General features: G+C 51.1%; 2 protein-coding genes across 2 annotated transcripts in view; both read right to left on the bottom strand.

The window, feature by feature from the left end:
- The window catches only part of CHRNA5 (cholinergic receptor nicotinic alpha 5 subunit), a 34,609-nt gene extending 24,217 nt beyond the window's left edge, over window positions 1–10,392 (bottom strand). The window contains 1 exon segment of the mRNA XM_038555927.1: window positions 10,154–10,392. Coding sequence (XP_038411855.1) covers window positions 10,154–10,277 — 124 coding nt within the window. The 5' untranslated portion in view covers window positions 10,278–10,392.
- Window positions 10,393–19,938: 9,546 nt separating this feature from the next.
- On the bottom strand, window positions 19,939–26,668 carry PSMA4 (proteasome 20S subunit alpha 4). The gene is made up of 9 exons (XM_038555929.1): window positions 26,531–26,668; window positions 24,845–24,870; window positions 24,566–24,608; window positions 24,030–24,192; window positions 22,926–23,003; window positions 22,544–22,632; window positions 21,950–22,080; window positions 21,322–21,445; window positions 19,939–20,286 (listed from the first exon to the last, which is right to left on the bottom strand). Exons 2-9 carry the CDS (start codon window positions 24,845–24,847, stop codon window positions 20,132–20,134), a joined length of 786 nt encoding a protein of 261 aa, XP_038411857.1. The 5' UTR covers window positions 24,848–24,870; window positions 26,531–26,668; the 3' UTR covers window positions 19,939–20,131.
- Between the last annotated feature and the right edge of the window lie 489 nt (window positions 26,669–27,157).

Raw genomic sequence — 27,157 nt, forward strand, 5'->3', positions numbered from 1 at the left:
GTTTCTACCCCTGTCTCTGTGCCTCGAATGAATGAATGAATGAATGATCTATAAAAAAGAGACTCAAACTAAATGAAGAAAGAGAGAAGTGTGTTCCAACTGAAAGAACAAGATAAAAGCCTAGAAAAAAACCTTCATGAAATGAAGATAATTTACTTGATAAAGAGTTCAAAGTCATGGTTGTAAAGATGCTCACTAGACTGGGGAGAAGAATGAATGAACACGGCAAGAACTTCAACAAAGATTTAGAAAATACATGAAGGTACCAAACAGAAGTCACAGAGTGAAGAATACAATAACTGAACTGAAAGATACAGTTAGAAGTTCAACACTGATTAGAGGAAGGAGAAGGGAGGATCAGTCAACTTGAAGACAAGACAGTGGAACTCACCCAAACAGAGCAGCAGAAAGAAAAAAGAATTTTTAAAAGTGAAGATACGTAAGAGGCCTACGGGACAACATCGGATGGACTAACACTCACATCACAGGGATCTCAGGAAGAACAGAGAAAGAGAGAGAGAGGGGTGCCTGGGTGGCTCAGTCAGTTAAGCATCTGACTTCAGCTCAAGTCACCATCTTGGGTCCTGGGATCTCTCTCTCGAATAAATAAAAAGATCTTTAAATAAATAAATAAGGTGGAACATTTCCCTAACCTGGGGAAGGAAGCATATATCCTGACCTAGGAATCCCAGAGAGTCCCAAATAGGACTCAAAGAGATCCACACCAAGATACATTATAATTCAAATGTCAGAAGTTAAAAATAAGGATAAAATATTGAAAGCAGCAAGAGAAAACAACCTATATACAAGTGAACCCCATAAGGCTATCAGCAGATTTTTCAGCAGAAATTTTTACAGGTCAGAAGGCAGTGGTATGATATATTCAAAGTGCTGAAAGAGGGATCCCTGGGTGGCGCAGCGGTTTGGCGCCTGCCTTTGGCCCAGGGCGAGATCCTGGAGACCCGGGATCGAATCCCACGTCGGGCTCCCGGTGCATGGAGCCTGATTCTCCCTCTGCCTATGTCTCGGCCTCTCTCTCTCTCTGTATGACTATCACAAAAACAAAACAAAACAAAAAAAACCACAAAGTGCTGAAAGGGAAAAATTTCCAACCAAGAATACTCCACCCAGGAGAGTTATCATTCAGAACTGAAAGAGAAATAAATGGTTTTCCTGAGAAGCAAAAGAGTTCATGACCACAATACCAGCCTTACAAAAAAATACTAAAGGGATTTCTTCAAGCTGAAAAGAAAGAGCACTAATTAATAACAAGAAAATATATGAAAGAATAAATCTCATTAGAAAGGAAAATATATATAACTCCTTACAAAGCTAGTATGAAAGCTAAAAGACCAAAGTAGTAAAAAAAATAACTATGTTTATAGTAATTAGTTAAGGAATACCAAAGATTTTTAAAATGCAGAATGTGACATCAAACACATAAAACATGGGCCAGAGAAAGAATAAAACTGTTGAATTTTTTAATGGGATCAAATTTAAGTTGTTATCAATTTAAAATAGACTGTTAAAGACATAAATTGCTATATGTAAGCCTCATGGTAACCACAAAGCAATAACCTTTTATAAATACAAAAAAGATAAAGAGAAAGGAATATAAATATACCACTAAAGAAAATCACCAAACCACAAAAAGAAGAGAACAAGAAAGGAGAGGAACGACAAAAACAATTAGTAAGCAATTAACAACATGGCAATTAGCATATACCTATCAATGACTACTTTAAATATAAATGGATTAAATTCTCTAATCAAAACACTGAGTGGCTGAATGGATTATAAAAAAAAAAAAGACCGGGATCCCTGGGTGGCGTAGCGGTTTAGCGCCTGCCTTTGGCCCAGGGCGCGATCTGGAGACCCGGGATCGAATCCCACGTCGGGCTCCCGGTGCATGGAGCCTGCTTCTCCCTCTGCCTATGTCTCTGCCTCTCTCTCTCTCTCTCTGTGTGACTATCATAAAAAATAAAAAAAAAAAAGACCAATCTATATATTGCCTATGAGAGACTCCCTTTAGATGTAAGGACATACAGACTGAAAGTGAAGGGATGGAAAAGACCCCATGGAAATGGAAGCCAAGAAAACTTGGAGCAGGGCAGCCCGGGTGGCTCAGTGGTTTAGCGCCACCTTTGGTCCAGGACGTGATCCCAGAGACCCGGAATCGAGTCCCGCATTGGGCTCCCTGCATGGAGCCTGCTTCTCCCTCTGCCTGTGTCTCTGCCTCTCTCTCTCTGTGTCTCTCATGAATGAATAAATAAAATCTTAAAAAAAAAAACCCATCTTGGAGCCCCTATACTTTTATCAGCCTGAAACAAAGACTGTAGGGGTGCCTGGCTGTCTCTGTGGGTGGAGCACGCAGCTATTGATCTTGGGGTTTTGAGTTCGAGCCCCACACTGGGCATACAATATACTTTAAAAAGTAAATGAAAATTTTTAAAAACACAAATATGGCTGTTATATAATGATAAAGGGGACAATCTAAAAAAGGGATGCAATATTTGTTAATATTTATTCATCCAACTTGGGAGGACCTACATATATAAAGCAAATATTAACAGATCTAAAAAGAGAAATAGATAGCAATGCAATGAGAGTAAGGGATTTTAATACCTCATTTACATAAATGGATAGATCATCTAGACAGAAAATCAACAAGGAAATGTCAGTATTAAAGGACACATTAAACCAGATAGACCTACGTATGTATAGAACATGCCATCCAAAGCAACAGAATATATATATATTTTTTCAAATGCACATGGAATAGTTTCCAGGATAGATCATATGGTAGGCCACAAATGAAGTTTTAATAAATTTAAGAGGATTAAAATCATGTCAAGTATATTTTCTGATCACAACAGCATGAAACTAGAAATTAATCAATGAGTAAAACTGAAAAATTCACAAATATGTGGAGTTTAAACAGCATACTATAGGGATCCCTGGGTGGCGCAGCGGTTTAGCGCCTGCCTTTGGCCCAGGGCGCGATCCTGGAGACCCGGGATCGAATCCCACGTCGGGCTTCCGGGGCATGGAGCCTGCTTCTCCCTCTGCCTATGTCTCTGCCTCTCTCTCTCTCTCTCTCTATGTGACTATCATAAATAAATAAAATTAAAAAAAAAATTAAAAAAAAAATAAATAAACAGCATACTATCAAACAGCTAATGGATTGAAGAAGCAATCAAAAGAGAAATTTTAAAAATGCCCTGAGAGAAATGAAAATGGAAATATAAATACTAAAATTTGTGGGATGCAGCAAAAACAGCTTTAAGAGGGAAGTTCATAGCTATAAATGTCTACCTCAAGAAACAAGTCTCAAATAAACAATCTCAAGGAACCAGGAAAAGATGAACAAATCCTAAAGTTAGAGGGTAGGAGATAATGAAGATTAAAGAAATAAATGAAATAGAGACTGAAAAATGAAGTAAAGATCAATGAAACTAAGAGCTGATTTTCTAAAAGATAAATAAAATTGACACTCTTTAGCTAGAGTCATCAAAAAAAAAAAAAAAAAAAAGAGAGGACCCAAATAAAGAAAATCAGAAATGAAACAGGAAATGTTACAAATGATACCACAGAAAGAGAAAGGACCATAAATGACTCCTGCAAATAGTTATATCCCAACAAATTGGACAACCTAGAACACATAAATTCCCAGGAACATACAATCTACCAAGACTGAATCATGGTGAAACAGAAAAGCTGAACAGACTGATAACTAGTAAGGAGATTGAATCAGTAATTAAAAATTTCACAGAAAAGAAAAATCCAGATGGATTCACTGGTGAATTCTACTGAACATTCAAAGAATTATTATCAATTCATCTCAAACTCTCAAGTTCTGACAAAAAAAATAGAAGAGGAAGAAACATGTTCAAACTCATTCTACGAAGCCAGCATTACCCTGAAACCAAAACCACACAAGGATGCCACAGAAAAGAGAATTACGGGCTACTATCCCTGATCAACACAGATGCAATAATCCTCAACTATATATTAGCAAACCAAATCAACACACCAAAAGGGTCATTCAACGCGATCGAGGGGGGATTTCTCCCAGGGACACAAGGATGCTTTAAAATCCACAAACCAGTCTGTGTGATACACCAATTAACAAAATGAAGGATAAAAATCATAGGATCCTCGCAATAGATGCAGAAAAGCACTTGACCAACTTTAATATCCACTCACGATAAAGCCTCGTAACAAAGTGGACACCGAGGAAATCTGCCTCAGCATAGTAAAGGCCGTACGGCCCACGGCTAAGAGCACAATCAACGGTGAGAAGCTGAGAGCCGTTCCTCAGGCCAGGGACAGACAGGGATGCCCACTCTTACCACTTTTATCCAACACAGACCGGAGTCCTAGCCAGAGCAGTGAAGCAGGAATAAGAAATAAAAGGTATCTATATCGGTAAAGAAGTAAAAATGTCACTACTTCCAGATGACATAATGTTACATATAGAAACTTGAAACAGGGATCCCTGGGTGGCGCAGCGGTTTAGCGCCTGCCTTTGACCCAGGGCGCGATCCTGGAGACCCGGGATCGAATCCCACGTCGGGCTCCCGGTGTATGGAGCCTGCTTCTCTCTCTGCCTGTGTCTCTGCCTCTCTCTCTCTGTGTCTATCATGAATAAATAAATAAAATCTTAAACAAAAAAAGAAACTTGAAACACTCCACCAAAAATATTGTAAGAATAAACAAAATCAGTAAAGCTGCAGGATACCAAATCAACACACAAAAAACCTGCTGCATTTCTATATACTAATAGTAAACCATCGGGAAGAGAAGGTGTTTTTTTTTTTTAATTTACTTATGATAGGCACACAGTGAGGGGGAGAGAGAGAGAGAGAGAGAGAGAGAGAGAGAGAGGCAGAGGGAGAAGCAGGCTCCATGCACCGGGAGCCTGACGTGGGATTCGATCCTGGGTCTCCAGGATCGTGCCCTGGGCCAAAGGCAGGCGCTAAACCGCTGTGCCACCCAGGGATCCCAAGAAGGTTTTTTTTTGTTTTTAATTTTTTTTTTATTTATTTATGATAGTCTCACAGAGAGAGAGAGAGGCAGAGACACAGGCAGAGGGAGAAGCAGGCTCCATGCACCGGGAGCCCGACGTGGGATTCGATCCCGGGTCTCCAGGATCGCGCCCTGGGCCAAAGGCAGGCGCCAAACCGCTGCGCCACCCAGGGATCCCATCAAGAAGGTTTTTTAAAAGCCGCATTTACAATTGCATTGAAATAAATACCTAAGAATGAATTTGACCAAGGGGATGAGACACCTGTATATCGAGAACTCCAAGACATTAAAGAAATTGGGACGCCCGGGTGGCTCAGTGGTTGAGCATCTCCCTTCAGCCCAGGGTGTGATCCTGGGGTCCCAGGATCGAGTCCCACATTGGGCTCCCTGCATGGAGCCTGCTTCTCCCTCTGCCTGTGTCTCTGCCTCTCTCTCTCATGAATAAATTTTTTTAAAAAGTTTAAAAAAAAAGAAATTGAAAATAAGAGATATAAATAGAAAGATGCTCAGGATTTAAAAAATATTGTTAAAATGTCCATACTACCCCCAAATAATCTGCAGATTCAATGCAATCCCTATCAATATCCCAATGTTATTTTTCAAGAAAACAGAACAAATAATCCTAAACTTTGTTCAGAACCATAAAAACTCAGAAGAGCCAACACAACCTTGAGAAAGAAGAACTAAGCTGGAGGTTATCCTGTTCCCTGGTTCCAAACCATGTCGCAAATCTATAGTCACTAAAACAGTACAGTCCTGGCACGAAACCAGACCCATGGATCCGGGACCAGAGTAGAGAGCTCAGAAATAAACCCACGCTTCTACGGTCAGCGAATTGATGACAAAGGAGCCAAGAATACCCAAGGAGGAAAGGACAGGCATCAGGTAAACGGTGTCAGGAAATAATAAATGGTGTCAGGAAAACGGACAGCCACAGGCAGAAGAATGAAACCACGCCACTTTCTCACACCACGCACAAAATAAACTCAAAATGGTTTAAAGACTTGAACATAAGATCCAAAACCATGTAACTCTTGGAAGAAACATTGGTGGTAAGCTCCCTGACACGGGTCTTGGCCATAATTTTCTGAATCTGACACTACTAGAAAGCCCGCACGTAGCAAAGAAGCAGACACGCAGACAGAAAACTCTGGACGCAGTAACATCCCATGGTTAGCGTGGCAGCCGGCACTCACTCGTACTGCTATAGGAGTGTGTGCATTCCTCTTTGCATTAAACACGTAAATTCCTGCTAGCAGAAGAATATCCTTTTCAAAAGGGAAAAACGAGAGGTAATAGTATGGAAGTAGCAACGCAGAGTGTGCGTACCCACGCTCCAGGCTCCACGGTCCGTGAAAGTGGGCACATAAGCAGCCCCGGCAGGACTACAGGGCACCCCGTCTCCGTGAGCGAGAACCACGGCTCTCAGGCCCACAGGTGGAGGGAATGTTTGGTAGAAAACTGAGCACACTTTCCTCTGTGACTGTTATGCCTGGCAGGTTTCTAATTAAAGGCCCTATCACACTTCGGTGCAGATATTTATGTGACTGTCAAAGCATATTACATTACACGCCTCAAAAAAAAAAAAAAGAGTGTCATGCTGTCCTTTTTGTCAGATTCAAATATTCATATTTAATTGCTCTCTTTACTAGTAAAAGGCTTTACTTTATAAATCTACTTAAGAAGAAAGCATAAGGTTTCTGAATTAAACTCAGTTAGTAGAAACAATATCCCGCTTCCCCAAAATGGAAACAGACCATTTAGATTAAAATTTTAGCAGAAAGGGATCATTGAAATAATCTCTTCTATCCTCCTGTCATTATAAAACTATACCTCTGGTGTTCTGGAGAGTCTGTTTAGACTTCTAAACAAACAAGTCATAAACTTTTATCAAAAACTATCCCAATATTTGCCAACTCATACTGTCAAGACATGCTTATTTAATATTAAACTTAAAATTACATCTGAAAAAATTAATTCCAATTCTTAAGGGAGAAGAATAATAGTATTAGAAGAAAAATGTTCTGTACTGAAATTACTGTACTAAAAATTCATATCCTAATTACAAAAAATTACTTGCTAGATCTAATTTGTAGATTATAGGTTGAAAAAAAAACCTTATTCTGACAAATAAATGACTGGGAACCTTTCAAAGTGCCATTGATAGTCTACATTAAGTCAGGTGCATCAGGAAATGCACCCAAGAACCCTACCTGCCAGGTGCTCACAGCCTAGCTCATAGAGCATATTTAGTATTTGCAAGGAAACCAAAATAATGTTCCATTTCAAATAATGTGAGAGGTTTGCCTGAGGAACTGAGGCACCTAGAGATTCTTCTCAATGTCATCACAAAAGCAGAGATGACAGCCACCATGGGGGTATTCCTGTTAGCTTCTGCAAATGTGAATGAAAATGAAAATAATTAAAGGTGAAGAGAAAAAAATCTTTCACAGCTCTCACTTTCCATAAATAGTTATTTTAGTTCCCTTTTAATGATAGATCTATTACTATATATACTAAAAATAAAGTTTCAACCACTTAAAATGTCACATAGCTAAGAAATATAACTGAGTGATGACATAAATCACTGTCCCAGTCATGGTCAGATTGGTTAAAAAGGCTTGTATTATCTTAATGTACTAATTATTCTTTTTTTTTTTAATTCTTACTTTATTTTTAGTAATCTCTACACGCCAACGGTGGGGCTCGAATTCATGACCTTGAGATCAAGAATCACATGCTCTCCCGGCTGAGCCAGCCCAGTGCCCCACTAATACAATACAGACAAAATTGCCTCTTGAGCCACTTTTCAAATTCTGCAATTTTCCATCACCCATGAACGTACGGCTGTTGGCAGACTAGACTTTTGGTTTCCTGAGGATTGGTTCACAGAAAACCGTAAGAAACAGTGATTACGGGGCAGCCCGGGTGGCTCAGCGGTTTGGTGCCGCCTTTAGTCCAGGGTGTGGTCCTGGGGACCTGGGATCAAGTCCCACGTCAGGTTCTGGGTCTCTGCCTCTCTCTCTCTGTATGTGTCTCTCATGAATGAATAAATAAAATATTTTTAAAAATTAAAAAAAAGAAACAGTGATTATTGAAATTCTAAGGTAAATATGAAAATAGCAAAATGTAGATTTTGGCTGATGGGACCTAAACATCTACCGCCACCCTCTCATTTTAAAGAGGGAGAAATAAAGCGAGGTCAAGCTAATGCCCAAGGAAACGGCAATTAGTGGCAGGTCTCCAGACAGTACTGTAAGCCACCCCACAAATCCCATCACCATTTAGGAGCAAGTGTGCATTCCATCATCCATTTAACATCACTTTGTTCTCCAAACAATCACTAAGAGCACACAGACTCTTGGAAGTTTTAGAGCTGGAGTGGGGAGCCATTAACGAACCCTCATTCTACGGATGAGCAAAGTAACATAGAGAGAGAGCTTACTGCCCGGTCCATCCCTCTGCAACATCTATGGGGCTCCTCGCTATACTGAAATTAAAACTGAAAAAAAAAAAAATCCCAGTTCTTAAGGAGCTCACGTGGGACAAAGAGAAAACATAAACGTAATAGAACGTGATGTTATTGAGAGGTACTTGCTAAGTAGCGTGGGTCAGAAAGGAGATGGATCGGCCTGGACAGCGCCCAGCACCACGCGGGGTCGTAGGTTGCGGACCCCATTCACAGCTTGAGTACAATGTTCTGTATTAAAACAGGAGAAAAGCTCCACTTTCAGCAAAAGGTGCAGGAAACGATGGCTCTCTAGACTGTCTGGCTCGGCACCTGGCATTTCACTACCTAATTCTGGAGAGGACTCAGGTAACCCCAGTGCTGCAACGGAAGCCGACCAACACACTTGTCCAGGTGAAGATGACGCCCCGGAGTCCCCCGAACCCAGGTTCGTGGGGTCCCGAGCATCAGTCCTTTCCTCTGGTTATGACCGGGACATGCTCAGCACAGGACTTTCTCTAAATGTCGAAGTCACCTTCCGGTGATTTCCCTCGGGGCTCCTTCCGCAGTGCGCCCGGCAATAAACAACTCTAGTGTCAAGATCATCGCTTCTGGAGTCAGAAATCGTTGTTGACAAAGCTTAAGGGGAGGCGGGGGAGATTCTTCCCACACCTGAACATGTCTCCTCTCTAGGAAACTTCACCCACGGAGGCTGAAGTTCTGCTGGAAACTTCGGCTCTCACCTTCACCTGTCACAGCTGCTCCAGAAATGGTAGCATTTCTCCCCAAGACGCTGAGGGGAGCAACTATGATATTTCCTAAAGCCCTGGGAAGTGAGGCCCACTGAGCATTTTCTTCTGTTCTTTCTATTCCTGCGCAAAACACCTCGGCGCCCGCCTGGAGGCTGAAAGGCCGGCTGCGGAGCCGGGAGCTGGGGATGCAGGGCGCTCCCCACCCGGCCCGGAGGCTCCCCAAGGTCCCCACGCGCAGTCTCAGCCCCGTAGGTCCTGCGCCCACACGGGGCCGCCCCGCTGGGTGCCTACGCCCGGGACCTCGGAGCTGCGGCGGGGTCCACGCGGCCTCCCCGCGGGTCCCAGGGCGGCGGGGCCGCAGTAGCGACCCCCGTGGCCGCCGAACTCACCGCCGCAACCTCGCTCCGCCCCGGACCCCGTACTGAACGGCTGCCTCTGCGCCCCGCGTTCCCTGCGAACCCGAGCTGGGGCCCAACACCAGCCTCCGGGGCCGCCCGGCCGCTCCGCACCCCCTGACCTGTCTGCACCCTCCCCACCCCCGTGATCCCGCTCCCTGACCCGCCCGCGACCCCGGCTGCCCCGCGCCCCCGACGCCCCCCACACCGGCCCCTGACCTGGTTGCACCCCCCCCCGCCCTCCCCCGCCCCGCTCCCTGACCCGCCCGCGACCCTGGCTGCCCCGCACCCCGTGACCTCTCTGCGCCCGCTGCGCCCCACCCCCACCCGCTCCCTGACCCGCCGGCGACCCCGGCTGCCCCGCGCCCCCTGACCTCTCTGCGCCTCCCCCGTGACCCCGCTCCCTGACCCGCCCGCGCCCCCGGCCGCCCGTGCCCCCCTCCCCTGCCCTGTATGCGCCCCCCGCCGCCCCGCACCCCGCCCGGTACTCCGAGGGCGAACGCAGGGGCTGCCCCGCCGCCCAGCCTCACCTCCAGGCGCGACCCCCGCGCCGGCCGGGCCCCAGCGCCCCGCGACCAGCTGGAGGAGGAGGAGGAGGCGCAGCGGGCTGGGCCCGAGGCCGAGGACCCCCGGCCCGTACCCCCGCGCCGACATCGCCCGGCCCCGCGCGGGAAAACAGGCGGGGGCTCACGGCGGCCGCGCGGGAAGGAAGGTGGCTCCAGACTGACGGGGCCGGGACGGGGAAGCCCACGCGGGACGGACGCTGCCGCGGGCTGCTGCGGGCTGCTGCGGGCGCTGCCACCTCGGCCCACAGGTTCCCGCCGGCTCCCAGCGGGCGGGGAGGCTCGCGCCTGGCCCCGCCCCCGCCCAGGCCCCGCCCCGGCCCCGCCCCGCCGGCGCGTAGCCACGCCCCCACCTTCCCGCCCGCCTTGGGCCTCGCTGTTTAGAAGCGACCTTAGCGCTAAAGCCCCTTTGCCCCGCCCCCCGAGTGGCCCCGCCCCCGAGTGGCCCCGCCCCCGAGTGGCCCCGCCCCCGAGTGGCCCCGCCCCCGAGTGGCCCCGCCCCCGGCCCCAAGCCCGCGGCCCGACGGCCAATCCCGGCAGCACCAGGCCCCGGGCGCCCGGCCGCCCGCCTTGCTGGCCTCCGGCTGCCTGGGCGGGTCCCCGTCCGCCCTGACCACCACGGTCCCTATGAACATCCGCGCCGCGCTCAGCGCCGGAGGTGCGGACGGACGGGAGGAGGTTTTTCCGCGTCCGCACGAGAACTGGCCCCCAAGAACGTGGCAGGGAGCTCGCCTCCCGCCCGCTCCCCGTCCCTGAAGCCACACGTGGGAGCTGGGGGTGCAGCCCGGACCCTCCTTCCGGAGCCCGACGGAGGACATGCAGCGGCCTCAGCACCGACCCACAGCCGCCCCCCGCCACCCCGTGTGCCCCCCGTGACCTCCGTAAGGAGCGGCCCCCCCGCCACGGGCCGACGGCGTCACGGCCTCTGTTCCTCGTTAGGAGGAAGCTCCGTGGGCCCGAAGGAGCACAGCGGGTTAGCTGGGAGCGCGGGGCAGAGCGGCAGGCTCGTCCGCAGCCCGCCCCGCCCCCCCCGCCCCGCAGAGCGCGCAGCCCCGCCTCCCCGCTCCGAAGCCGGGTGCAGACCCGAGGCGCGGCGGTCCGCGTGCATCCGGGCAGGGACGGGGGCTGGAGGGGCGCGGGCTGGCGGCTGCTTGACGTGCGCGGCTCCCGGGCCTCGAGCCTCTGGCCTCCGCCCCCGCCAGCAGGACGGCGGCTCCTGCACCCGCGCCCCGGGCGCCCCCCGAGGACAGCGGCGCAGCGGGGGCAGGGCCGCCGGGGCCGCTTGCGGGGGCACCTACAATCCAGGCCAACACCCCAGGGACCTCAGTGCGGCCCGCGGGCGGTGGACACTCGCGGGACCCGCGGCGGCACCGCCAGCAGGTGCCCCGAAGCGCAGGGCGGCCGCGCCCCCGGGCCCCAGCCGTGGCCACCCCGTCCCCCCCCAGGGGCCTCCCGGGCTTCCCGACACCTCCGGGCCCGCCCCCCGCCCCGGGTCCCCGCTCCCCCCGCCCCGTCACTGCTTCCTGGGACCGAGCAGCCCGTGTCCGCAGCCCGTGTCCGCGCGGGCACCTGGCCCTGCCCCCAGCGCGGCGCGTCTGTAACCACCCCAGCGGCCCACAGCCTCCCCCAGCGCAGGCTCCGGGCTCCCGGCTCCCGGCTCCCGAGGGGGCGGCCTCGCCTGCGCTCCTCACCTGGGCGCGCTGCGCGGTCACGGCAGATGCTCGGAGGGCTCCCGGGAGGAGGAAGCGAGCGCCGGGCAGGCCCGGGCCGCCGACGTCCCGAGCTGGCGAGCGGGCAGGGGGCCGGGCCCACCACTCTTCTTGTCCTTTCCTAACTTAAAATCATATAATTAACATCTAGTGTATTGTTAGTTGAATGATTGGTCAGCTGCACAGGACACCCCGCGCCCCTCCCATCACGGCCCTCCTCCAAGCCCACCCCACTCGCCGTCCCACCCCCCTGCGGCCCCCTGTTCCTTCCCCAGAGTTAAGAGTCTCCCCCTCTGATTCGTCTTATTTAAGTGCGGCCTTAAAACCCGAAGGCAGAGGAGGAAGCCCGCGGAGGCTCAGCCACAGGGCGGGGGGGTAGGTGGCAGCCTTCCCCTTTAGGGGGCGATTGTTCTCCCACCTGCTCCCTCGCGGGACCCTCCAGCGAGGGCAGCTGGTGCCTGTCCTCCGCGCCTACTGGCCGAATGAATCCTCTCGCATACCCACGTTGTTCACTTCCTTTCTCATAATGGGGTCAACTGAGCTAAATGCAGAGCCAGGCGGATTCTCGAATCTCCCATTCAGCATTTCCATTGTAGTTTGGTGATAAATTCTGCTGTGAGCCTTTAAGAGGAAAGCCAAACTGAAAAGTTAATTAAAGATAAAAATGGATGCTGTCAACTTCACTGCTGAAATTACATGCGTTTTCACAGATTAAAGCAAAAAAAAAAAAAAAAAAAAGCAAGTATTGATAGGGTATTAAAATTCAGTCCTTCAAAAGAAATAGTATAAGAATAAAAGGTCCTTTTTAAGGGCTATTTTTCAATGACTGTAATCAAAATGTAAAAGGGCAGACATATTTTAATGTACAAAGCTTTAAGAAAGAAAATTAATTGGCCATATTTTTACTAGATTGTAATAGCTAAGTAGTAGTGCATAAAATCATATCACAAAAATATAAACCATATATATAAGTGAGCTGTCTCACTGGACTTTAATAATAGCATATATATACCGCAAGGTCACAGACCCAATTACCAAGAGAAAAACACAAGTGAACAAGGAAATGGCAATTCGCTACAGAGCAAGTTATCACGTATCCTGGACAAATATCAGCTCTGGTTACAAATAAAGATACCGTTTTTCCACTTAAAAGTGCAGTGCAATGACCCATGCCCCTAAATGTCCAAAGATTTTACACCTGGGAGTGATGAATCCTTGTGAAAGAGTTTTTCTGTTAAAACAAATAATTCAAAAGGAGAGATCTTATTTAAATCTTAATGCACACAGTGGTAGTTACACGGAAGTTCTATGTATGTTAATTATCTTGAGTGTAGTGATGTCACAACGTGCACATGTATTAAACATCAAGTTGTGCATCTTAGACACTATTTTTATGTCAGTGCTATCTCAGTAAAGCTGCTAAAACAGGAATTTCTACAGTAAAAAAAGACATGGATTTTTTCAGATTTGCAATTACTTAATATGTAAAAGCTCAACATTTGTACTAAGTGAACACAACAATATTTATATATAAATATTTATTGCATTAAGTGACCTCTTCTTCATAGATGGCACACTAGTATAAATTTACAAAAGAAATTTATGCCTGTGTTTTAATATCTGCAAGACATTAAATTGTAAATGTTCTGTGCAAAAGGTATAATTTAAGTATTCTTATCAAACATAAAACCAGCACGTCACTCACTTTCTATTCTGGAACTGAGAGATATTTATAGATACTGCTACATACATCAAAAGTAAGTTCAAAGGACAGATTATCCTGCAGGTACAGACCACAGATGCTCCAGAAATACGTGGCTGCACACCAAGCAGAACTGCCATCTTAGAATTTGATTAAATGATTGCCAATTTAATTGTTCCAGATTATTCCCACTCCAATCAAGGGATATGATGAAATTCTGAAACTCAAACGCATACAAAAAATTCAAAATTAAGTATATTTCACTTCCATTTGTAATTTGTACACTGGCGTATAAAGCTTCTAAGGAAGGGAGGGCTAAATGGAACCAAACTGGAGCTGTTTCTTTCATACGTTTGGGAATCTGCTCTAATTATCCAGTCTAATTGACTTAGCAAGGGTTCTCATCCAGCTTCAGTTCCTGTGCAATACTAATTGATGTTGAGTGTTTTATATGGACAAGAAGCAAAACCAGAGGAGATCTTCCAGCAATACAAAAAAGTTCCCTCTGAGGGTTAGAGTAATATATGGCATTGATTGTCCAGAAAATTGATTATCTTGAACCTAATCTAGGCCACCTGATCCAAGTCTCTGAAAATTGGAAATCATTTGGTAACGTCCAGTTCTACATCTGTCTCACCTGAGATGCACTCTTTCCTTGCTCTTCTAGAACGCGCCTGAAGAATTGCAGGTGTTTTCAGGTTTTTGAAAGCTAAAGAATGCACGAAGCCACCTGCGTGCCAAAGGAGATCTTGGTCCTTGATTCCATGTGACCTTCTTGCCATCCGTGAACCAGAGCTGAACTTGCCTGCTGGCGTGGGATGCACAACTGAACCCCCCCCCCCCCCAGCACCCCCCTCCCGTGCACAGCAATGGCGGCACAGCGGGAAGCTCCTAGCCTTTGGTCTTGGATGTCAAATAAACAGGAGTTCGATTCTCACTGTCCCTTCCGGCCACAGGCCCAGTTCTCGGAGGGGGAAGGTGACAAGACAGAAATGTCCCTGCTTTCAGGGAACTCACTGCGAGGGAGGAAGGCACAAAATAAACAAGGTAGTTTCAGAATTCGCTAGGAATTCTTGGGGAGGGAAGTCGGAAGTGATGGGGGGCTGAGCTAGGAGGCAGAGAGAGCCTGGTGAGGAAGGCAGAGGGGCTGCAACCCACACTCTGTAAGGTCACCGCCCGCGAGAGGCCGCAAGGGAGAAGCCCACGCCGTCTGCTCCAAGGGTGATGGTTTCCGCTCTGTCCTGGAGAGAGAGGGCTTTCTACGGCTTCAGGATATTTTTGGAAAACGAGGAGAAAATGTAACATTAGTTTCTTCTTTAAAACTTTTTAAACAGATGGCCCGTGACGCACCCAATCCGCGCGGAGCCCTCCTCAGCCATTGGGGGGGGGGGGGGTCCCCGGCGGACTCGGAGCAAGATCGCGGGCGATGTTTATTTAACCTGTTGTGTGTTTTCCAAAGTGAGCACACGCTGCTTCATCATCAGAAAAAGGAAGTTACTGGATTGCTCAGGATTCAGGAGACAATTTACCCAGGAGTCTCCCACTCTGTAGGATTCAGAGTTTTCAGAGAATGTTCTTACATAAGGCTCTGGATGCAGAATCAAAGGCGCAGCCTGGCCTCCCAGGGTTAGCAGCAAGGCGCCCGACAGTCTTCCCGAAGACACGAAGGGAATCAAAAGTCCCGTCCAACCATGAGACCTGCTTCAGCGGTAACACACAAGTCCACGTGCCCTCAGGAGTCAGTCCGGGTTCCACTTATGCTGGGCTCTTAGGAGAACACGGGAGAGTAGACTCTTTAAAATCTGAATCACTGATATGGACGTCTGGCACAAAGGTGGATTAGAAATAAACCAAGTTAGGACCCAGCGATTCCACGGGCACACACCCAAGGGAAGTGAGAGCCTGAGTCCACGCAGTACGGGACACGTAGCAGCGCCGCTCACAACAGCCCCCAACGGAAACCACCCTCGTGCCACCAACCCGTGAGCGACCGGTGCTCTCAGATCACAACGCGGCGTTACTCTGCAACCAAAGGCTTCCTGGCGCTTTCTGGTCCAGGAGGCCGGGGGCTGCCGGCACGCACTAGGGTGACGGGCAACGCCAGGCTGCAGGTGCAGGCACTGCAGCTCCCCACGTGTCCCCAGGGGCAAACCTGCAGGAAAGGGAGCCCTGGAGGCTGGGAGGCTTGGCGTGGGCGAAGGGGCGCAGGGTTGGTTTGGGTGATGGCAACGCTCTGAAGCCGGGGTGTTGGCTGCGCAGCCGCGTGAGCAAACCATAACCGCCGAACCGTGTGCTCTGAACAGGCGCACTGCATGGTACGTAATCATGTATCGGCAAAGCGGTCACTAAAATAAGGAAGTAACGACTTCATTTTATCTAATTCTGAATTCATTCAAGAAAACTAGTCTGAAAGACAGAATTAAAGTCGCATTAATTTAAATACTTTAAAAAATACATGCCAGGCATATTATTTTTATATTTTTTCCAGTGACATTACATTCAGTGTGATGCACGTCCCTACGCCGCCCGGTGCTCGGTAGGGCAGGTGCCCTCCTTCCTCCCCGTCACCTGTTCCCCCCACGTCACCTCCTCCCTGGTGACCAGGATGGTGTTCTCTGCGTTCAGTCTGTTTCTCGGGTTCTCAGTTTTGCTTATTTTGTATCTTGAATTCCACATACGAGTGAAACCATGTGGCATCTGTCTTTTTCCGACTTACTTCACTCGGCATAATACTCCCCAGCTCCTTCCCTGACATTTCAAGGGAAAGATGTCCTTATTTTTGACGGCTGAGTAACACCCCATGGTGTATACAAATCACAGCTTTATTGGGCTGCTTCCAGTTTGGCTATTGTTGAAAATGCTGCTATAAATATCACGGTGCACGGATCCTTTCAAGCTAGGGTCTCTGTATAGGATGTTTATGTACTTTGGCGTGGGGAGTATCTCGGTACGTGTGATGCTGACACGAGGAGGCTTGGACACGGGTGCCAAGGCCTCCTACGTGGCTGCTCTAAGCGCGGTTGCAGGAAGGTGGGCAAGGAGATGGGCAGACGGAGAACGGATGCAGATGAAGACCATCTGGAAGGAAAAGGGGAACACGCAGTCTGACGTGGGTCCCCTCCTGGGGGCCGTGCACTCTACGGGGCTCTTCCCACCAGCACAGAACGGAGGATAGCAGACGTCATGCCGACCTGGGTGGAGGCCCTGGTCCTGCTCTCCTGCTCCTTCCCCTTCCTCCCATCGCTGCAGCCCCCACCTGGCTCTTCCCACCTGCTCCAGCTCCTGGACTTGTTTCTCTCATTCACTCAGACCTGGGGTGCCTGGGGGTCTCTTGACCTTGGCTCAGGTCATGGCCTCAGGGCTGTGGGATCGAGTCCCGCGTGGGGCTCCATGCTCAGCGGGGAGTCTGCTTCTCCCTCCATCCCTTCCCCTGCTCGTGCTGGCTCTCAAACAAAATCATTAAAAGAAAAAAAAAAAAACCCTCCGTGTCTTCTGCACTGCACGGGGCAGAGACCACAGACCTGCAAAGCGGCTGGGCCGCCCGGTGTACACTCCCGCGCTCACAGCACTGGCCCTCGGCCCTTGCCCCGGCCCAGGCTCAGGCAGCTGGCCACGGCGGGCGCAGCGCTTGCACGTCAGCAAGGAGCTGACTACAGCCCTCCCGCCTGCACAGCTGCACGTTAACCTGAGGACAGATCTTACACCTAAAATTACCAGGAACGTGGTAAAAAGGAACAGAAATCAATCTACTTTGATATTTTTTCAGAACGTGGAATATTTTTGCAGTTAACACAAGTGCTTCCACTGACCTTTCAAAGTGCTAGACTGGAGAAACTCGAGTCTTGCTTATTTTCTGATGAAAAAAGTCTGGAGTAAATCATACACCGGAACACAGAATTTCTCCCCCATGGTTCAGTTTTTAAAACTCCCCCCCAAATGACATCAACTCAAGGTTTAAAGCAGTGCGCCCCCCCACCCCCATGCTCCTGCCGCACCCGGCGCTAGAGGAAGGGCCGTGTTCTACATCCAGGCCGCTGAGCAGGTGAGCAGGTGGCCCTGGGCGGAGATCGCGGCCGTTGGTCGGAGCTCACCTGGGCCCTCGCCGCCAGGAGGAACCAGGTAGAGGGGCCCCACCCCTCACTTTTCCCACAGCGTGAAGTCATTTTAGTAAAAGGGTGAGCGGGACCCACTGGCTTAGTGGACTGCATGATGCTTATCTGGGGGGGAATTCAAGGCCCCCGTGGGGTGGAGAGCTGACTTAAAAATAATGTCTTAAGCCATCTGGGTGGCTCAGGGGGTTAAGTGTCTGCCTTCAGCTCAGGCCACGATCTCAGGGTCCCGGGATCGAGTCCCGTGTCGGGCTCCCTGCTCGGCAGTGAGTCTGCTTCTCCCTCTCCCTCTGCGGCTTCCCCCCGTGTGCTCTCTCTCAAATAAATACATTAAAAATCTTTTTTTAAAAATTAATAAATCTAGGATAAAGATATGTTGAGATTTTTCCATCATTAGGGGGAATCTGAATACTTGCTCCAGATGTGGTTAAAATGCACGAGGCTCTCATCCCCCACAGCCCCTGCGGTTGTTGTAACTTCAGGAAAATGCTGACGGGGGCTGGCGGGGGGGTCGGAATATAGGAAACCCACCAGTGGTACTGACCTGGGAGGAAAGGGGGTACCTGAGGTCGTGGCTCCAGCAGACCAGGGCCATTTACTCACTCCTCAATACGTGAAGCCTGGGGCAGGCCCGTTTCCGTTGCTGATGCTGGGTCGGGGCTCCAGTCCCTGCCCTGGAAGTCTGCGCCCAGTGGTGCAGACGGAGGGTAAGCGTGCGGTGGGGAGGGCGGCTTGGAGGAGGAGCCACAGGGTAGAGACCAGGGAAGGGCTGTCAAGGCAGGGGGATGGGAGGTGGGCTGTGAGAAGGAACAAGCCGTCCTCCCTCCCTCAGCATGCAGGCGGCCAGGGCCGGGCCTGGGAGGCCAGTGTGGGGGGAGTGGCATCCACGGAGCAGGGCGACAGCAGGGCCGGCCTCCCCTGGGGTGCTCCCTCTGGCTGCTGTGCTGTGGGCGGACTGGGGGGAGACCAGGCGTGAGACCGCGCTGGCCGATGGTGGGGCCAGCGAGGCCCGTGGACGTACTAGCTCCCTTCTCCGTCTCCCTCCTGCACCTGCAGGCTGGCTGGCCACCCATGTCCACACCCGCGGACAGCGCCCTCGTGGTCACGGTGGACGTGTAGACGCAGCTGTGACACCTGAGCCACCTGGGGATCTGCCTGCTTCAGCTCCTTTTCTCGGCCTGTTTGTGCCAATTTGTCACATCACTGTGCTTTGCTGACCCTGCCGTCACAGTCCATGAGGGCAAGGCCGTGCTACCCAACAGGAGAGGGGGGACGCTGGGCACTGGAGAAGCTGGCGCGTCCAGGGTCGGCCATGAGATTAACGGATCAACATCCATCACACACAGAACACAGAACAGGTCACGTACGGACTGGGTGATCCGAGCCCGCTCATGGGCACTACCGAGGCCAACCTGGCCCTCCCACCGAGAGCTGTGCAGCACCTGCCCGTTCCTGGGGATGACACGGTCCCCGGGGCGGCCACGGCCAGCTGCCCACAGTGATGGGGTCCTTGGATTTAGAAGGCATACATCAGACGGGCCAGAGAACACCGAGGCAGGACCGGCAGCCGTGGGGGAGCCGCCCCGGATGTCTCACGAGCTCCGCGTGGTCCTCGTGTGTCCGCAGGGCTGACAAGCACCCGGGGGGCTGCACAGCACCCATGGCCGGGCTGCTGGGGGCAGGGGGCTCCCCGGCACGGGGTCAGGGCACCCGGTGGTGGTGGACGGCATGTGAGCAGTGAGCGCCCTCTCGTCATAGCTCCTCTGCTGTCCTCCCTGGTTCCACTCTTCCTCCGGCCTGGCCCTCGCCCCCCCACCCCCCCTGCTCAGACCAGTCCCTGCAGACAGAGCTGCCCGGGGCCCCTGCAGCCTGAGGAAGGGCCCCTGAGCTCGGAGTGGGGGTCTCGGCCTGACCGCCCCATGAGCCCACCTGAGCAGAGGGGCAGAACCCAGGGGGCAGGCCGTGCACACAGATGTGACAGGGACATATGGGGTCAGGGCACAGCCTCGGACGCCGGCTGGTGGCCACACGGGGTTTCCCGAGTCGCCTCACACTCTGCCAACAACTCACAGACGTGCTCATGTCTGGTATGAACCCCGTGGCCGCCACCGGCCGGCAGCACCAGGACGGGGAGGATCCTGCGTCCCTGCACTTGACCCTGTGGGACCCCCCGTAAGCAGGGCCCCCTCACGACAGTCATGGCTCCTGCCCCAGACGCCCCCCTTCACCATGGCCGTTCTTTCCAAGTTTTATTACCAACACAGGGAGGGACGAGCGCGTCCACTACGACCGAGCGTCACTACAAGACTCAACCGGACAGAGACGGCAGGCCTGCGCTGGTGCCCGCCCCAGTCTGCCCACCGGGCGAGGGAGGCCGGGCAGCGGGCACACGGCCCCGGAGCCGCCAGAGCCCAGGGTTCTCCTCCTATTTCTCCTTCTCTTTCTGCTCTTTTTCTTTCTTCTCTCGCTCCGCTTTCGCTTCTTCCTCCTCGTGGTTCTTGATCAGCTGCTCCACTTCCTTCTGCTTCAGGACCCTGATGACCGTCTTCCCGTTCTCTCTTGTCAGGGTGGCAATCTCCACTGCAAGTGAGTGCAAGCCTACGTTATGGGCGGGCACCTTGCCAACGGCTCCCCAGCCCAGGCGCCCGCTGCCAGCTGTGCCGCTGCTCCCGGGGACACGCGGGGGGGTGGGGGGGGGGAGGCTCGCACACGTACGCTCACGCATACTCTCGCACAAGTACTCCTGTGGGAGCTCTCACGTGTCCTGACAGCGACAGAGCACCTTCCATCCTGTGACGTTCCTGTCGACTCTCCTAAGTGTCCTCCTCACCCCCCGCAACCTTCCCACTCGCCCTTTGCCACTGTCACCAACCACTGGCTCTAGCTGGCCGGCCATTAGCTGCGATGACCAGAAGGCACCTCCACGTCCCTGTTGGAGCCCCTGGAGGTACAGTCAGAGTCGCTAACCCGTAATCACATTCATTGTTCACGGACCATTGAAAACTCTTCAAAACATAGGTATAAAAAGATCTTTCCAGGACCAAAGGCAAGAAAAGTAAACTGATACCAAAGGAGGGATTTTTGAGCAGGAGAAACCACAGAGGGCAGTCCGCAAGTAGACTGCATTTTCTAAGGACACCAGGAGCTTAATTATGCTAAACTGAATCAATCTATTAATTTACCACAATTTTTGAAAAATCCTTATTTAGAAATACTGTTTTATACGATCACATGACTTACGCTAAATAAAGTATTTAAAACTGCAAACATGGGATAACATAAGAGACCAGTGGATTCAAAAGAACAGAGAACATCACGACTCCTGCAAAGGTCGTCTCTGGATGAAGTACACCATCACCATCGTATGCAAACACACACACACACACACCAGGCGGCCGAGGAGCTGGTCAGTTACATACTAAAAGTATCTGCTTCAAACAGGTCAGTGAGCACCGAGAAGACTCTGGCCTAAGTCCTTGCGCTCAGAGGGTAGTATGGGCTTACGGTCAGGCCCAGGACCCCACGAGCCCGCGCATCCTCCCTCAGGAATAGGTTAAGGCCACTCAATCGCTCTCTCACTCAAGTGAGCCAAAGGGAGGAGTGGACACCAATTACCTTTTTCAGCCGAGAGTTTACTCACATCCATGGTCTTGTTTAGGACTTTGATAGCTAAAGCAAGTGCGGACTTCAGAGTCATTTCTCCTTCTTTGTAGTCTTGTTTTAACATCGACACCGCTGCCTATGAAACATAAAGGAGAATAAAAAAAAGAGTTTCCTTTAAATTTCTAGAACATGGATGGGTCAGAATAATAATGGCTGAACCACCGTGGGCACTGTAACCAATACCCACACTTCTAAGGGCAGGGAGGGCAGATGGGATGACAAGGGGGTTGTCGCTCTATGAACGGGATCTGTAACCTGACCTCCCCAGGCCTGCAAGGGGCCCATCACATAAGTCAAAGGGTCTGAGAACTAGGATGTAAAAAATAATTACATCCCATTTCCAAAACTTCCCACTGAAAATCAGCACTTCCTTTATTAAAGTTCCTTTATAAACGTAGACAGTAAGTCCCAGTAGTATTAGCAGTGCCTGTGACTTCGTTACCAACAGAAATCCAATGTTTTCACATCACAGTAAGGGTGCGGCAGCTATTCTAGAACAGTTTATACTCATGGCTACTTCAAAATTATGGGGGTTACTAGATCTTTTGGCAGATTTTATAGCAACCCCCAAAATACTCACAGCACTATTGTTTCCGATGCACGTGGCTTTCCATCCTCCATAATTCCCACTAGGGTCACTCTGATAGAGCTGAAAGCCATAGTGCTTGTCCCAGCCGATGTAAAGCAATGAAACACCAAAGGGACGTTTTCCTTTAACAGCAACGACAAACAACGTATCAGCCATCTGAATCCCGTATCACTATGGTTACCTGAGCCCACGAGCAGGACCAAAGCGTCCTCTGTGAAGTTAAGCATTCATAAACTGCTTCGTTTTCTGAACGCCACAGCTAAGCTCCAGCCAAAATTCCACTTTTGTCTCTAGGATTTGGACGCAGCCAAGAAAGAGAATAAAGACACAGAGGACCAGTGCTGAATTTCATTATTATGTAAAATGCAATTTGTTTCCAGATTTGAAAATGGCATTATGGCCTTCCAGCATCTATTAATAAAACATAGGACAATCTACATAGTGGAAGCCAGTAAATTGGTGAAGCAGGGATTTATGTGAAGTATTTTCTCATTTCATTTTCAATTTCTTTTTATTATCTCAAAAAGGTTATGATTCATAAGGTGGTTTAACTTTTTGGAATACAATGTTCAAAAAATTCAGTACCTCCAAACTGTGTATAGGCTTGTTTGATATCACACAGTGCTGTGACCAACTGCTCACAAGGGATTGGTTCCTGATACTGTAATAAATACCTATAATAAAGAAATTGGCATTTTAATAGACTTTTCTCTAAAACACAGACACCCCCTAAGCAAAATACCCTCTGAAAGAGATCTATGCCACAGGGACAACTCCACTGTCACCTGTAATTTGAAAAGGCGGGGAGAGTGTAGCCACAGCCTAATACCCTTAAGGTTTTATAGCTTTGGTTTAAAAAAACTTTAATTTTCAATGAATAGACTTTTTAAATGATTTAGATCTTCACAGTTCTCCTCAGAAACATGGAAACTCACTCATTTATGTATCTTGCTATTTACGACCGTACCTTTGAGCAATGAGCCTCAGTTCATTCGTGAGAACGTTAGCATCAGAAGTTATGCCCGCCACGCTGCAAGCCATGTCCCTGGAGGAGAGGACAGACGTATCTGTAAGCAGGGAGAGGTCTGCCACAGGTGTTCACAAGCACTAAGGTACAAGTGCATTGTCACAAATGCACCACGATGCTCCACAGGAGCTTCACGATGACAGACTTTCAACTTGATGTCATTCCACATGAAAAATAAAGGCTCCCACAAATTCTTCAACAGATGTATTTCTCATTACCACCCTGGGCACAGGCAAGAGACAAGCACTAAAGCAGCTAAAGTGAGCCCAAGACTTGTCAACAGATGGGAAGACAGGCTGCTCCACGTCCTCCAGTATCTGAGCCCAGCGTGATGGGGGTGAAGGGGAGGGACCTGCAGGAAGGGTGTTCTATGAGTCTGCCTGGCAGCCAGGACGAGGCCGGGACCAGGGATCCCAAGGGGTCACCCCAGCGAGCCAGGAGACAGTGGCACTGTGCACAGACAGCACCCCTTGGAATGAGCCTCCCAGGAAGGGCCCGTGCCAGCTGCAAGGTCCTGCACCGCTGACTGGAACAAACGTCCCCGGGTGTACAGGGTTGGCTACACTGTTCCCCGACCTCGGGGAGGCCTGGCGTTTGGGAAGAGTCAGCAGAACTCCACAGAATTCCTGAGTAGCCATTCTGAACAAGGCTCTGAAGCCTGCCACAGGCCACTGTGCGAGTTTATATTCATTATGGTTCAAACTGCCATGACTACTCTAGCTGAGACCCAGAGAAGTTAAACAAGCAGCGTAGAATCACACAGCTTCTAAATCAACCCAGATCTGAGTGACGACCAGCCTGGGCTCCTGTCACTTCACGATGTGGGGCCTCCACTGAGTGCTTCGTTCTGTACTTAAAAAGAGAAACATGTGGTTCCTGGGCCCCAAAGAGGTTTTAACAATAAATTAAAAGCAAAATCCCCAGAGATAAACACAAACTGTTCAATTGTACCATGTCATGGAATAGCCCTCCCGAAATACGTACAATGGCACTTATGTGAGAAAGTGAGACATTTTATACTCCCTTCCCTAAGATCTCACTTACTCATTCAGTTTATAAATTTTTTCAGAAAAAAAGACTTCATCAAGAAGCTTGTGGATGTTGCGTCTTTCTGCTGCAAGCAGAACACCATCGTTTGCTAGGATTCCCAAGCAGGTGCCTGCATGTCCAATGGCTTCCATGGCATACTCAACTTGGTACAAGCGACCTACAAGACACAAGCAGTGAGTCACCAAGCAGCAGCGCTCCTAAGGGAAGCAGTGCCAACACCGGCAGGCCACGGACAGGAGTCCCGCTTTCACCCTTCTAGGAAGCATGCGACCAACCAGGTGATCGCAATTAGTCCAAAGTACAAGAAGAACGAACAACTTAGCAAGGATTTAAAAGGAAAGTTTGTAGGCAGGGGCGCTTGGCTGGCTCAGTGAAGCATGTGATTCCTGATCTCAGGGTCGCGGCCTTATGCGGACTGTAGAGATTACTTAATAAAATTTTTGATAAAGTCTATAGATTACCCCCCCCACCCCGGTCAAATTCTAAAGAAATCTTTTTATTTGAAATATCTTAAACAATTTCCATTTTACCTTCTGGAGAAAATATGGTGGTCCTGGAGTCATATCTTCGAGACTGCAAAGGAAAAATATGGAAGTGATTCCTATCCACCAGAAGTAGGCTCCTGCAAGTCCACTAACCACCTCATAAAACAACCTGGCAGGCAAAGCTCAGTGTGTGGGAGGAAACGCATAAGGAAGAGGACACCATCCCAGCCCCTTTCCCTTCCATTCCAATTTTCTCATGCACATCTACAGATACAAACAATAAGATTTATCAGGCAACAGCTTACTGGCATGTGTATCACTCACCATGTTTTCTGAGCTTTACAGGATTCCTGTAAAAAGAGAATAAGATCATTATTAAAATGAAACTTACAATTAAGGAGCATTTTCTGACTTAAAAAAAAAAAAAAAAAAAAAAAAAAAACATTTTGTTCACTGCCTTCACACCAACACGGGGAACCCGGATCCCGTTCCCGCAGAGCTTCCTGCTGAACACCCTCTGGTATTCAGGTGAGGGAGCCAGACAGACAATTATAAAGCAATGTGGAAACAGAGGTGCTAGGGGTACAGTGAAAGAGGGATGGGGAAAAATCAAGAAGGCGGAGGCGCCTCGGCGGCACAGTGGGTTGGGCGTCTGACTTGGATTCAGGTCATGATTGCAGGGTCCCGGGATCCAGCCCCCCGTCAGGCTCCAACTGGGCGTGGAGTCCGCTTGGAACTCTCTCTCTTCCTCTGCCCCTCCTCCCCACTCGTGCATGCATGCTCTCCCTAATAAATAAATAAATCTTAAAAAAAAACAAAAAACAAAAAACTAAGGGGGCGCCTGGGTGGTTCCGTGGTTGAGTGTCTGCCTTTGGCTCAGGTTGTGATCCTGGGGTCCTGGGATCGAGTTCTGTGTTGGGTTCTCCACAGGGAGCCTGCTTCTCCCTCTCACTGTGTCTCTCATGAATAAGTAAAATCTTTTAAAAAAAAAAGTCAAGAAAGTGTATTTTGAGAAATAGAAAATGAGTTCAAATTAGAGATGGGTGAGGCTGAGAACCATCAGGCCTTAAGAGGAAGAGCAGGGAAGGGAGAAGCGGGGCGCAGCCCGGGTAGGGGAGAAAGCCTGCTCACAGGGTACCGAGACAGGACAGCTCAGCAGGCCAGAGACAAAATGCTAAAGCTAAAAAAAATCCGAAGAAGCTGGGGAGCTAGGCAAGGGTACAGATGCCCCCAGAGCCCTGAATGCCACGTTAATGGGCTGAGGCTTTCCCAGAGTGACGGGGTCCCAACCTAGAGGTAAGATCGGCTGTGTTAGGGTCATTACTGCTCCCGCTAAAGAAACGCTGCGGCTGGGCTCAGCGTGATTTAGCAGAGATGCCAACTGCGGACTGCAAAGCTCATTTTCCTAAAAATCCCACAATGTCAGAAATGAAGACTGGAGAGATCAGCTGGCGATCCAACCCGGAGGGGCCGGCCGGCAGACCCAAGCCCAGACCCAACCCGGAGGGACCGGCCGGCGCAGGTCAACACCGCGAATCTTCTGTCTCGTGCACTGGGGCTCCACAGGAAGACCGTGGGCCCGAGAGCTACAGGGGCAGGTGGGCACTGACATCACTTGCGGCCGCAGAGACTGCAGGTAAGCGGTTAGGGAGCTGTTGCAACAGGCAGGGGGAAGGTCAGGGCGCCGGGCACCTGCTGGGTGCGGGTCCTCCCACGTGAACCCCAGCCCACCTGCCGACCACGACCCGGGCCCCCGGCCCGGCCCCGCCCCCTGACCCCAGCCCGGCCCCGCCCCCGGCTCCCCCGACCCGACGCGCGCACCGGCCCCAAGCCCCGCCCACAAGCCCTGCCCCCTCCGCCGACCCCAGGGCGGCCCGCCTGCCGGTGCAGAGTCACGCACCCCGGGCGCCCTGGCGGCGGCTGCAGGCCGAGCCGGCTGCCACGACGCTCACGACCTGCCCAGAGGGAGGGTGGCCAAGCTTCCGCGGGCGCCCGGGGGCAGAGGCTCACCTGCGGGACACACGTAAGAGGACAGACCGACGCCGACACGCTCCTCGCGGAAGAAACCTCGCCGATACTTCCGACGCCGAGCAGCCGCTGCAAATATGGCGCCCGCGCGTGCGCAGGGCACGGGGGCGGGGCCAGCGCGGACCCGGAAGTCGGGCGGCGGGGGCGGGGCCGGGGGCGGGGCGGAGCTCCCCCAGCACGCGGACCCGGGCCTCCGCCTGTGCCGCAGTCGCTGTGCTGGGCAGCCGTCCGCGTGCCGTGGGGGTCCCAGCGGCCCGGCGCCCCCGCCCGCCCCGCCGCCCGCGCCGCCCCCTCCGCCCACTCCGCGAGCCGCCCGCCGCTCCTGCCTCGCGGATCCCTGGGCGGCAGCGCGGTCTGTGGTCCTGGGCGGCGAGGCAGGAGCTCTGCGCAGGCGCTGAGCGTCCTCCCTCCTGGGGGACCTCGGAGGCGGTGCGGACGCCCTGCCTGCCCCCCGCCCCCGGCCCCCGGCCTCCCGCCTCCCGCCTCCCGCCTCCCGCCTCCCGCGCGCTCGGGGTGAGCCCGGAACACGGCCCAGGACCCGCCCCGGGTCATGGCGTGAGGGCCCTCAGCCCCGCGGGTCACCCCCCCAGGTCCTCAGCCCCGCGGGTC

This window comes from Canis lupus, chromosome 13, assembly GCF_011100685.1.
Source record: "Canis lupus familiaris isolate Mischka breed German Shepherd chromosome 13, alternate assembly UU_Cfam_GSD_1.0, whole genome shotgun sequence".
In the NCBI taxonomy this organism is placed as follows: domain Eukaryota; kingdom Metazoa; phylum Chordata; class Mammalia; order Carnivora; family Canidae; genus Canis; species Canis lupus.

Bases quoted from the DNA above. Each gene is read 5' to 3' on its own strand.
- PSMA4 (XM_038555929.1), bottom strand. The intron at 24,193-24,565 runs GTAAAATGGAAA...TGTGTCTTGTAG, and splicing joins CACCATATTTTCTCCAGAAG to GTCGCTTGTACCAAGTTGAG. The intron at 21,446-21,949 runs GTGAGTATTTTG...TATGTTTCATAG, and splicing joins GCATCGGAAACAATAGTGCT to GCAGCGGTGTCGATGTTAAA.